The sequence below is a fragment of the Mobula hypostoma genome, chromosome 4 (assembly GCF_963921235.1).
Source record: "Mobula hypostoma chromosome 4, sMobHyp1.1, whole genome shotgun sequence".
In the NCBI taxonomy this organism is placed as follows: Eukaryota; Metazoa; Chordata; class Chondrichthyes; order Myliobatiformes; family Myliobatidae; genus Mobula; species Mobula hypostoma.
In genome coordinates this window covers 39,946,684-39,959,440 of record NC_086100.1, presented here as the reverse complement: position 1 = coordinate 39,959,440, position 12,757 = coordinate 39,946,684, and the positions used below count along the sequence as shown (strand labels likewise).

The 12,757-nt window shown below is 38.1% G+C and overlaps 1 protein-coding gene across 2 annotated transcripts in view; it reads left to right on the top strand.

The window, feature by feature from the left end:
• The window catches only part of mcf2l2 (MCF.2 cell line derived transforming sequence-like 2), a 338,701-nt gene that overhangs the window by 173,040 nt on the left and 152,904 nt on the right, over positions 1–12,757 (top strand). For both annotated transcript variants that reach the window (XM_063045673.1, XM_063045674.1), the window contains 4 exons: positions 4,398–4,512; positions 8,806–8,925; positions 9,822–10,013; positions 10,104–10,295. In XM_063045673.1, coding sequence (XP_062901743.1) covers positions 4,398–4,512; positions 8,806–8,925; positions 9,822–10,013; positions 10,104–10,295 — 619 coding nt within the window. The remainder of the gene's footprint in view (positions 1–4,397; positions 4,513–8,805; positions 8,926–9,821; positions 10,014–10,103; positions 10,296–12,757) is intronic.

Below are 12,757 nucleotides of genomic sequence, written 5' to 3'. Positions count from 1 at the left end.
AAAGGGCTCCAGATTTGTCATCCCTGCTTCTATGCACGCCAAAATTGTCAGTCAGGTCCACCAAGGACATCAAGGCACCGAAAAATGTCGCCTAAGAGCAAGGCAGTCCATGTGGTGGCCTGGTCTGAGCACACATCTGGGAGATTATGTAAAGCAATATGAAGCATGTGAAAAGCTGCATAAAAATCATGTGAAATCTCTCTGCCCCATAGAATTCCCAGACTTCCCATGGCAAATTGCAGGCACAGACAATTTTGAGCTGAAAAGAGACAAATATCATTTCAATGTGGATGCTACTCAGGGAATGTTGAGGTGTCCAAGCTGTCCTCTACGTCCTCAGCAGCAGTTATACAGCACCTGAAATCTGTATTTGCTCACCATGGAATACCAGAGACACTTGTGTCAGACAATGGTCCCCAATTCAGCTGCTCAGAACTCAAAGCCTTTGCTAGGGACTGAGAGTGCAAAGACCAGAAAAGTGATCCAAAGTGGCCACAGAGAAATGGAGAAGTGGAAAGAGCAGTGCAAGCTGTTAAGTGTCTCCTACTGAAGGCAAAAGATGACTACAAGACACTGCTAGCTTATCGCTCCACTCTTCTTGTGAAGTTACAGTCCAGAGGTGTCAATGGGTTGAAGACTGAGAACAAGCCTGCCAATTCTTCTTTCCCTTCTCCAACCTCACTTACCGCACTTACACAAAGCGAGTAATTTTGAGACAACACAGCGTGAGAAAATGAAGAACGTGTGTAATCTCAGACACAGAGCAAAATCTTTGTCGCCGCTCAGGAGTGGTGAAGCTGTTCGGGCTTCAGACCAATTCACCAAAGGAACATTTATCTGTCCCACCACAGAGATATACTCCACAGTCTAGTAGCTTAGGACAAGTGACCAAAGAGGCAGAATAATCCTCTCACTTTGCCAGTGTTCAGGTAGTCTGCCCTGACCTCCATTAGATACAGTGATTTCTAAAGAGTTCTAATGTTGAAAACATTTCACAAAATGAGAAGGTTCTTTTTTTAAAAAAAAAAGAATTGGTGCAAAAGTAAAAGGAATTGAGAAAAGTAGAGAGACCATTAAAAACAAAGAAAGATTGTTATAATGTTGGCAATTTTTTATATTTATGTAAGGAGCGCAAGATACATGCGATGGGTAAAGTGAACTGAATTAGAAAGCCTACAGCACAATATAGGCCCTTTGGCCCACAAAGTTGTGCCGACCATGTCCCTATCTTAGAAATTGCTAGGGTTACCCATAGCCATCTATTTTTCTAAGTTCCATGTACCTTTCCAAAAGTCTCTTAAAAGACCCTATCGTATCTGCTTCCACTACCGTTGCTGGTAGCCCATTCCACACACTCACCATTCTCTACATAAAAAACTTACCCCTGACATCTCCTCTGTACCTACTCCTGAGCACCTTAAACCTGTGCCCTCTTGTGGTAACCATTTCAGCCCTGGAAAAAAGCCTCTGACTACCCACACGATCAATGTCTCTCATCATTATACACCTCTATCACATCACCTCTCATCCTTCGTTGCTTCAAGGAGAAGAGGCCGATTTCACTCAACATATTCTCATAAGGCATGCTCCTCAATCCAGGCAACATCCTTGTAAATCTCCTCTGCACCCTTTCTATGGTTTCCACATCCTTCCTGTAGTGAGGCAACCAGAACTGAGCATAGTACTCCAAGTGGGGTCTGACCAGGGTCCTATACAGCTGCAACATTACCCCTCGGCTCCTAAATTCAATTCCACGATTGATGGAGGCCAATACACCGTATACCTTCTTAACCACAGAGTCAACCTGCGCAGCTGCTTTGAGCGCCCTATGGGCTTGGACCCCAAGATCCCTCTGATCCCATTTCAGCGATTATAATTTCAATGCAGTTCTATAGACAAGAGGTACATACCTAGTTTTTCTCTTTTTTCCAAGAAGGGAAGATGTAGAGGGAGTTACTAGTGTTATTCCTATGTTTCTCTGTTAGCCACTCCCATGTGGGAGGAGTTCACATACTGTACAAGCAGGATTGGCCATAAGGTTCAGCCGAGTACCCTGCATGCTGGCATCTTGGTGTGCTCTGCACTATCCCTCAATAACAAACACAACACTCCCCATCTCACTTTCAAAAGCCTCCCACTTGCCAAATGTCCCTTTAGCTGCAAACAGCTTCACCAACTCAACCTTTGCAACTTCTTGTCTCCAATATCTGCCTTGCCCCACTTTAGGAATTAAATTTATGGATTAGTCTCATCTTTCTGTAATTTCATGCTGAGAAATTTAGAAATTTCATATTGATTCCAAGATGAGAAATTAAAAGTTATATTAGACTCCTTCCATTAGTTACTTAGTTCATTATGGTAAAGACGTCAGGTGGAGGCTTGGGAAAGTCTCAGGCCCAGGAATGGAGAATTTACACAATATAATGGAATTTTGACAACAGAGAGATCCAATTCAGGGAGGAAGGACAGGGTGAAAATAGTATAATGCTGTTTAAATGGGGAAAGCAAGTGTTGGACATTATTGTAGTTATCATTCTCCTGGTTTTTTTTTCCAATGCTGCCTCAGTTGTTAATAATGAAGTTTCTTAGACTACTGAAGCCCAATAGTATTGTATGAAATTACATTAATCATAGCATAAAACTTCATTTCATCAACATATTTTTCCCTGGAGGATTTTGCTTAAGTGGCAGCTCAGAACTAGAATTGCAAGACCACGAAGACATGGGAGCAGAATTACGCCATTTAGCCCATTGAGTTTCCTCCACCATTCCATCAGGGCTGACTTATTCCCTCTCTACCCCATTCTCCTGCCTTCTCCCCAAACCTTTGATACCCCTACTAATCAAGAATCTAACAACCTCAGCAAGTATTCTGCTCATTCAAAAGTTTGAACTTTAAAAGCAAAATCATTTTTTTTTGCAAAGGAATTTATGGAAATCTCCAAAACTCAATCACATTATTTTTCAGTTTATTTTCTTTAATATTTATTGTGGCTGTTTTGTTGGTGGTGTACCTCATCATAAGTTTTTGAAATGTACAGTACGACCACTCTTCTACACATATATAGATTTCAAACTTAATGGATACAGAGCATGGAAGCAGGTCCATCCACCCACTGAATTTATAGCAACCATCAAGCACCCAATCACACTAATCCCATTTATTCCCCCACACTCCCATCAACTCTTTTCAGATACAACCACCTATCTACACACTGGAGGCAATTTATGATGGTTAGTTAACCTACACGTGTTAACCTGCATGTGTTTGTGATGTGGAACCCACATGGTCACAGAAAACATGCTAACTTTACACAGACAGCAGCAGGGCTAAGGATTGACCTATGCACTGTCTCTGTGAGGCAACAGCTCTGTTATTTAATGATAATATTAAGTAGACCAATTTTTCTTGACCCCAACATTGGTTCAGTGGTATATTTTGTTCTCTTTAATGAAGATACCTGTCTCACTTCAGCTGAAAACATTAACATTATTAAGATTTGATGCAGTAGGCACTATTTTCCTTAAAAATCCATTCAAGTGGGCCAATGATGCATGGCAGTAATACATGATAGAACATTCTCAGTATACAATGCCAGATGGTGTGTGTTAATAAGCACCTCAACCAATACAAGCATCAAAGCCAGAACTAATCCTGTTAGTCATTAAACACATCCTCATGTCCTTCCCAGCATATCATGGACTTTGATTAAGAGCAAAATGATTGACCAATTTTCACCCCACCACAATCCAAAACTTACTAATCATGCATGAAAACTATTTAAGTAGTGCTCTAGTTACCCTGCACACTGGGATCGTGGATAAAAACCCATGGATAAAAGTCTTGCCAGTTGACGGAAATATTCTAATCTTACTTCAATTGCTTGCATTTTTTTAAAGCAGCTTTTAAATGTTATTCCTAATTTTACATTGGAGTTCAAAGTAGGTATATTTACCATATGAGACTACCTTCTGATTCATTTTCTTGCAGGCATTTACATGCAAAATAAGAAATACAATAGAAATTTATGAAATACATAAACAAAGCCTGGCAAACAATGTGCAAAAGACAGATTATGCAAATAAGAAGAACAAATAATACTGAAAGTTAAGTTGTAGGTTCATGTGTTGTGCAGTCATTGAAAGTGAGTCTAGATTGTGGGAGCACTTCAGAGTTGTGGTGAGTGAAGTTATCCACAGCGGTTCAGGAGCCCAATTGTTGTGGGATAACAGCTGCACCTGAATCTGGTGGTTTGGGACCCAAGACTCCTGTACCTTTTCCCTGATGGTAGTAATGAGAAGAGAGCTGGGGTGTATTTAATAACTTGTGATATATTTAAAGTTTATTGATGCTTAAGTTGTAATTTTATTTTGAATTGTTAAATGCTGCACAATAGGTTACTGATACAACTGGAAGAAACTGAAAATGCCTTTGACCAGTTTTGGTCCAAACACCATCTCAAGCTTGAACAATGCCTACAGTTACGACATTTTGAACAAGACTTTCGAGAGGTACTTTTCAGCATGTGCATTTATTGTATGGTGATTTATACAGATTTTAAACATCAAATTACTTGCTTTATTTCAAATGAAGTATCAGGAAAGGACCACAAGCTTACATCTCAGAAGGTTGACACTTTCAGTTCCAGTGATGTGAGCTCATTGGTCTAGATTGGCACTCCAGTGAACCACTGAGGAGACTGTTGGAACACAAGAGATCCCATCACTGGAACAAGTTAAAAGAAAGTTATTTCAGCTATCTCAGGTAGACACAAAAGATTCCTTAGCTTTATTTGAAACAGGAGTGTCATCTGTCAATTAACATTCAAACATTAACCAAAAACCAGAATTCAGGATGAGAGATGAAAGTGACTTCCCATGGCATCATAGAATCCTGATCAAAGTTTATGTTAAATCAAGGGAAAGAATCTCTACTGGCTGCAGCTGTGTGTGAAAGAAGATGGTTGAAGTTGTAGAAGACCAACCATCTCAATTTCAGGACCTTGCTAGAGAAAATCCTCAGCCCCACTGCTGATGCATCAGTGGGAAAATCAAAGGGAATGTTTGATGGTTTTCAGTGTTCAATTCCATTTTCAACTAATTTAATAAGGAAGTAGTATATACCAACATGCAACAAAACCTTGATGCAGAAATACAAAGCAACGACAATCTTCAAAGCATATCTAACCATCTCGATGTACAGTGACATCACCACATGTCCCATTGCCATCTTCCTAGGGTCACCATAAATCAGAAACTTGGATTGATCAGTCACAAATTAATATCGGGCTTCAAAGGTAGTTGGAAGCTAGGTAACCGGTGGTGAGTTTCTTGTTTTCTAATTCCAGAAGGTCTTCACACAGGGTCATTTTGGGAAGAGTTAGATTTCCATCTAGACCTCTGCTTGAGAATTGAATCAGTGTCAAATACTTATCCAGATCTTTATCTAAAGGCGATCATTTTCCAGTGTGATGAAAGTCTTCAGACAGAATGGTCATGGTTGGACTCACAAACCTATTAGCCCGCATATTGGTAGTGGTTGCCTATATATGTTAGATTGATTTTAGAGTAGGTTAAAAGGTCAGCAGAACACAGTGAGCCAAAGAGACTGTTGCATTGTAACGTAGAATGCTGTGTTGTAGCATTCTATGTTCTAGCTACATGATTCTTTTTCACATTTTCCTGGAAAACTAGATGCCAATAAAAAAATGTCATCCAATTGTTAAACCTTTAGAATACTTAATTATTAAGCTATCACATTTCATAGCAAGCTATCACTTTCAGGATGAAAATAACAAGTGCTCTTTAAGTTGTTGGATAACAGAAGTAGGCGATGTTGCTTAGGCAGTTAAACAATGCAAATAAAACAGGAAACAACAAATATCTGATTTCAAAGGATTCAAAGGCAGTAACTAGAACTTTACACAGCAGAGAATAAATATGCCTATACTCACCTAGGTCTTTATCAAAGGACATTTAATAAATTGGTTGGATTAGAACTAATTATCTGCATGATTGAGTCAGCAATTATGAGCCGGCACCTGCTTAAAGTCTTTACGCTATGCAAAATATAATCAGCTACTACATGCATCTCTCTAAAGGGAGCACCATCATCATTCTCTACATGAACCTGAAGGGTTCTGACCAATTTTACATTCAATAAATAGGGCTTTTTTGTCCATGTACTTAATATATTCACAAAGATTCTGTTTTAATATACTGCTCAGAACATTCTGCATTTCTAACATTAAAGGTGATGTCTAAATTTTCCCCATCTTTCCTAAAATATAGCAAAAAGTTTTATGAATCAAATGAACTCTAATCACTTATATTAATTGTTTCATCACTACTTAAATCTTTATCCCTAGCAAAGAACTTGCAACTCTTCCCCCACCCAGTCCAGTATCACTCAATCTATGTTTAATAGTTTAATGAAAGGATTTTTATGTGATTATGAAAAGGGATAGATAAGATAGAGGCAGGAAAGTTGTTTCTACTGGTAGGTGAGACTAGAACTAGGGGACATAGCCTCAACATTCGGGGGAGTAGATTTAGAACAGTGATGATGAGGAACTGCTTTTCCCCAGAGAATGGTGAATCTGTAGAATTCTGTGCCCAATGAAGCAGTGGAGGCTACCTCAGTAAATATATTTAGGACAAGGTTGGATAGATTTTTGCATAGTAGGGGAATTAAGGGGAAAAGGCAGGTTGGTGAAGATGAGTCCATGGCCAGGTCAGCCATGATCTTATTGAATGGCGGGGCAGGCTCAACGGGCCAGATGACCTACTCTTGCTCCTATTTCTTATGTTCTTGTACCTCAGTATGTTAATAAAAACTGTTTAAACTCTTGATTCCTGCTGCGAAGCAAAAATTTCCTACTGGCAAGCCTGCATGACTACAAAATGCATTGTTATGCTTTTTATAAATTTATTTTGATTTTATACTTTAATTACACAAAGTTTTGCACAAAATGCAAGATTATATTGAACACTACAGCACGGTCCAGGCCCTTTGGCCCATGATGTTGTGCTGACCTTTTAACCTACTAAGATCAATCTAATCTTTTCCTCCTACAGTCCTCCATTTTTCTATCATCCATGTGCCTAAGTCTCTTAAATGCTCTAATCTACGTACAGTTTCAAAAGGCAAAGATACAAGAGGAAATTTTAACAATAGAAAAAGAAACAAAATCCACATCCATCTACTCAGTTCCTTTGCTTGCCTCAGACATTTTTAATATAAATGGAATTTTGCCTTTTTTCCTTTATTTTGAATGGCAGTCAAAGCATTACTGCAATTGATGAAAATTGGTTTGCTTTCAAGTGAACAATATATATGAAAACTTAAAGTTCCAGGTGATGATTTTGTTATCAGTAATCTTTATTATGACTGTTAGGCTTTCCAACTAATTCTAGCATAATCCATTAGTGCAACAAAGACAAGGATATAAATACATTGGATGGAAATGCAGATGGATAGGTAAGTACATTTGCAGATGATTCAAAGATCAGTAGAGTTGGGGACAGTGCGCAGGGTTATCAAAAGATGCAGCATATTGATAATTTTTCAGATAGGGATGGTGAAACGGCAGATAGGGTTCAATCTGAGCAAGTGTGCGATGTTGCACTTGGGAGGGTAGGTGTAAGGGGAATGTGTATTGTTGATAGCAAGACACTAAGGAGCATTATGTACAGAGGTGCAAGTCTATGCATGTAGGTAGGGTTGTAAAATGGCACATGGCACGCTTGCCTTCATTTGACAGGACTGAGTGTAAGAGTAAGGAAGTTATGTTGGAACAGAAACTTTGGTTAGTTTTGCTCTTGGAGTATTTTACATTTGTGTTTACTCCATTACAAAAAGATCCGACAAGTTTGTTGGAACGGTTGGAGAAAAGATTTATCAGGATACTGACTGGGTTAGATTTTATGAGCTATAAGGAGAGGTTGGACAAATGTGGGTTGTTTTCTCTCAAGTATTGGAGGTTGAGGGGAGACACAAGAGAAGTTTATAAAATTGAGAGGCATAGATAGGGTAGAGAGTCAGAAGATTTCATCTCGGGGTAAACATTCCAGTTAGCAGGAGACATGCATTTAAGAGCATGAAGGGTTAACAATGTGCAGGGCAAGTTTTGTTCACATCACTTTTTTTTATTTGAACACATGCATGCACGTACATGACTTGGAGAGCACTGCCAGGAGAGGAAGTGAAAACTGATATGATAGTGGTTTTTAAAGGAGTTGTTAGATACATGAATACGCAGAGGGAGGAGAGACATGGATCACATACAGGTGATCTGGTTAAGAGAGACTTCATTTATATCAGCAGAATATTCAGATCAGATATTGTAGGCCAACGGACCTGTTTCTGAGCTTAATTGTTCTATGTTCCCTGTTTTTTGCAAGGAGATTCCAAAAGTAGGGAATACAAATAGAGTATCAGAAATCTATGTTTAATTAAGTAGCATTGTATTTTATTACAACACAGACTTGTTAAAATTTTACACTTTTATAATGTATTGAACACCAGTTGTCTCTCCTCCCTATTTCTATAACTGCAACATAGGTGTTTACCTTGCAGTTACAGATATTAAAATATGAGATTATTACCCTAGCTAACCATGTAGTATTATTTAAATACTAAACATTTTCTGTGAATACAGTGACTCAATGGGATATCAGTTTGGAGATCCCAACTCATCCCATGGGCCACTGTGAATCAGAAAAATATTTAATATGTTTTCTAAATATTCTGACAAAATTGCAATGAAGAGCAGGAATTTAGATAAAATTGTCATCTTCTTGCAGGTGAAGACCATTCTGGATTGTCTGATGGAAACACAGGCAACATTCACTGATATTGGAGACAGTGTGGTGTGTGTGGAACACCTCCTAAAGGAACTTCAACTTCAGGAGCAGAAAGCACAGGTAAATGATACTAAAATACCCTTCAGAATCAACAAGTGAACTTTCTCTCCCATAATTACTCTTATGAAATCTATAATTCATACACAAATCACATACTTTTTTTGAAAATAAAAATCAGTCTAGTAGCCATTGATTTTCCTGCATTCACGTATTCAGGCAGGAAAAATAATTCACGTTCCAATAATTTCCTCTGGCAGCAATTTAGAATCCCACATTTGTCTCAAGCTTGCCAAATGCTGTCATTTTTATAATGATACCTAGTAATGATAGATTAAATCTCACTAATACTATCATAAACGTCTAATACTTCTTACATTTTTTTTTAATGTAATGCTTTTAGACTTTTTGCAAATGTTGCATTATAATAAGAGTAAACTCCGAAGGCACAAATCTATCCGTTGCCATTCCTTTCCAAGGTAACTTGTCTCCTTTTAAGAAGTGAAGTTGAAGTAGTTAGATTTCCCCAATTATATCTGTTCCATGGAGAAATCCTATCGAACAATAACTACAGTTCTTCGGAAATCTTTCACAAACTTTCCTCTTTTCAAAATAACAAAAATAGATTCCAAGTTTCAGGATGGAGATAATTCATTTTAATCAGTCGGTACAAGTCATTTGCAAAACACATTGAATGACTTATCAAATCAAGTATTCAGTGTAATATTCCAGGAAGAAATTTCTTTCACAAGCATATTAGAAATAAATGCCACATCAATGACAAAATAAAAACTTTAAAGTGAACTACTTTCATTCCTATGATAAAGTTAGAGCATCATACAAACATATGAATCATTTTTCTATTTCTATCACATGAAATTAAATTATTTTAATAAATCTGCTTTTAAAATATCTCATATGCTGTGACTTGTTATTTTATTTGTTGCTTACATTTACAGGAATCCTTAAGAAAGGCACAATCTTTAGCTCAGCATGGAGACCAGCTTATCCAAAGCAACCACTATGCCATTGATTCCATCCGACCAAAGTGCAATGAACTTAGACGTATATGTGACGATTTTACCAATGAAATGAAGAAAAAACATGATGTTCTTGGAAAATCACTTGAAGTCCATAGGCAACTGGATAGTGTAATTTGTTTGTTCCAATGTTCAATGATTAAGCACTTCATTGTTTATTGATATTCCTTCCTCAGTTATGTATATGTTTTCCTTTTAAAGGCAAAGGAGTGGTGCGAAACAGGGATCTATCTCCTAGCATCTCAAGCAGTGGATAAATGCCAGTCACAAGAAGGAGCAGAGGCAGCACTCCAGGACATCGAGGGGTTTCTGGAAACTGCTGCGCACCACAAGCTAACTAACCCTAAGGAGTTGCATAAACAATTTGAACTCTTTCTTACCTCAGAAATTAAGGTAAATGCGAAATACCATTGATTTGAATAATACAAAACAGGGCATTAAATAGAATATTCTGGGGAAAATTAAATGATAAAGACCAAATTTGTCCAGAGGAATTTTTCCATTCTGAACATTACCATAAATCAATCTAAGACAACACATTTTAGTTCTGAATATAAAATGTCCAATACAATACAAATCTGTAGGATATTTTGTGCTTGATCAGTGGCCATCGTCATTAGTGTTCACAGGAAGTTGAACGGTTGAAAAGAATGAGCACAAAGGCTCAAACGCTTTTTTTTTAATAATTGCGTCTATAAACAGTGTCTAAGAGAAGGGAGTTTGACAGTTGAGGGAAATTTCTTCATATTAGCCTGGATTATTGAAAGGGAAAATAGTGACAACAGATGTTGCAGGTTTCTACAAAAATAAGTGATGTTACTGTTCTTGCTTTGGGAGAGAATAGCAGAAAAAATAATGACATGCCAGTATAGCAGAAAATATGAAAGTCAGTAACAAAAGAGTTTCAAGACCACAAAGAACAGGAGAGAGATCTGTGCAATTCATAGGTTATTACAGACGTTAAACCATTAGTTCTTAAATTGCTAAGTAATTAAAACCCTGGCAAATATATCCACGGATTATTGGTAAATTGGTTCATTATTGTCATATGTTCCAAAGTACAATGAAAACTTGCATACCATCTATACAGATGAAGTCATTATAAGTGATTATTATGCTTCAATACCTGATTCCAGTGAAACTTCATATAAAATTTGATTCCTATAATTCCTCACTTTTGTAATCTAGTCTTCTTTAACTTGAGACCAGCATTCCATCGGCTTTTTTTTTGTACATGTGTATAAGCTACACGGTTCTGTACTGTGGGCATGTGGATAAAAGTCATGACTTTTCTCCAACTACCCCTAAACTCTCATTAGGAAATTAGTCCAATGTATTTCTCAGCTACAAGTCACCTTTCTACACAGTGAAATCCATTTTGTCTGTCTGAGTCTTTGCACATTTTAGTTTGCTTTCTTATAGCTGTTCAAAGTGAATTTTAATATCAAAGTACATGTATCACCATATATCACCATATACAACCTGAGATTTATTTTCCAGCGGGCATACTCAGCAAATTTATAGAATAGTAACTATAACAGGATCAATGAAAGATCAACCAGAGTGCAGAAGACAACAAACTGTGCAAGTGCAAATACAAATAAATAGCAGTAAATAACGATAACATGAGATAATGAGATAGAGTCCTTAAAGTGGGATCATTGGTTGTGGTAACATCTGAATGATGGGACAAGTGAGTGCAGTTGTCCCCTTTTATTCAAAAGCCTACTAAATGGTTGAGGGGTTCTGCAAAGGTTCAAAGGTACAATTTAACGTCAGAGAAATTAGTGAACCTAGTTTCTCTGTGAGTGTGATCCTAATTGAAGGCACTTAAGATAAAGTTACAGAGATGTTAGGACTGCATTGTAAGTAGCTGATAGGTGGTGACATACCCACCCACTCTGTTCAGGAATGGGTTTTCCAGCCTGACAAAGATAGCTTCTTTAACCCCTCTTTCAAATTACCTGGCCTCCCTGTCCAAAATGTGCACACTGTTATCATCAAAGCAGTGTCCTTTGTCCTTTAGGTGTAGATATACAGCTCTGTCTTGACCCGAGGTGTTAACCCTCCTATGTTGGGCCATCTGTTTGTGAAGTGGTTGTTTTGTCTCTCCGATATACAGATCTGTGCAGCTCTCATTGCACTGGATGACATGTACAGTATTGCTGTGTTTATGTTTGGGTGTAGGATCCTTGGGGTTGGTGAGTTTCTGTCTGAGTGTGTTTGTAGGTTTGAAAAATACAAGGGATTTGGTGCTTGTTGAAAAGCAGTCTCAGTTTCTCTGCAACTCCAGCTACATATTGTAAGTAGCTGATAGGTGGAGTTGTACACCACCCCCTCTGTTCAGGGATGGGTTTTCCATCTCCTTACCTCTGTCTGTCGGGCAGACGTCCCTGCTGGTTTTTGTTGCTGTCTTGATGAAGGCCCAGTCAGGATAGCTGTGAGCATTCAAGGCTTCTCTCAAATAGTTGTGCTCCTTGACTTTAGCTGTAATGTTGGTGGGCAAATTCTCGGCGTGGTGATGTGGTGTTCTGATAACCCCCAACTTGTACAGTATTCGAATGGGTGATGAGAGACAAACCGTAGATACTGATGTGTGAGTTGGTTTCCTGTAAAATTCAATGTACAAACGTCAATTTTCTTTGATAAGTATTGCACCATCTAAAAAGGTCAAACTGGAAAACCCATCCCTAAGCAGAGGGGGTGGTGTACAACACCACCTATCAGCTACTTACAATGCAGTCCTAACATCTCTACCTCAGCATCTCCACAACAGCTCACACCTCCATTCATACAAAGATGACTAATGACCCTCTCATTACTTCTACAACTCTTAATGTGATTGCTGTCCCTTT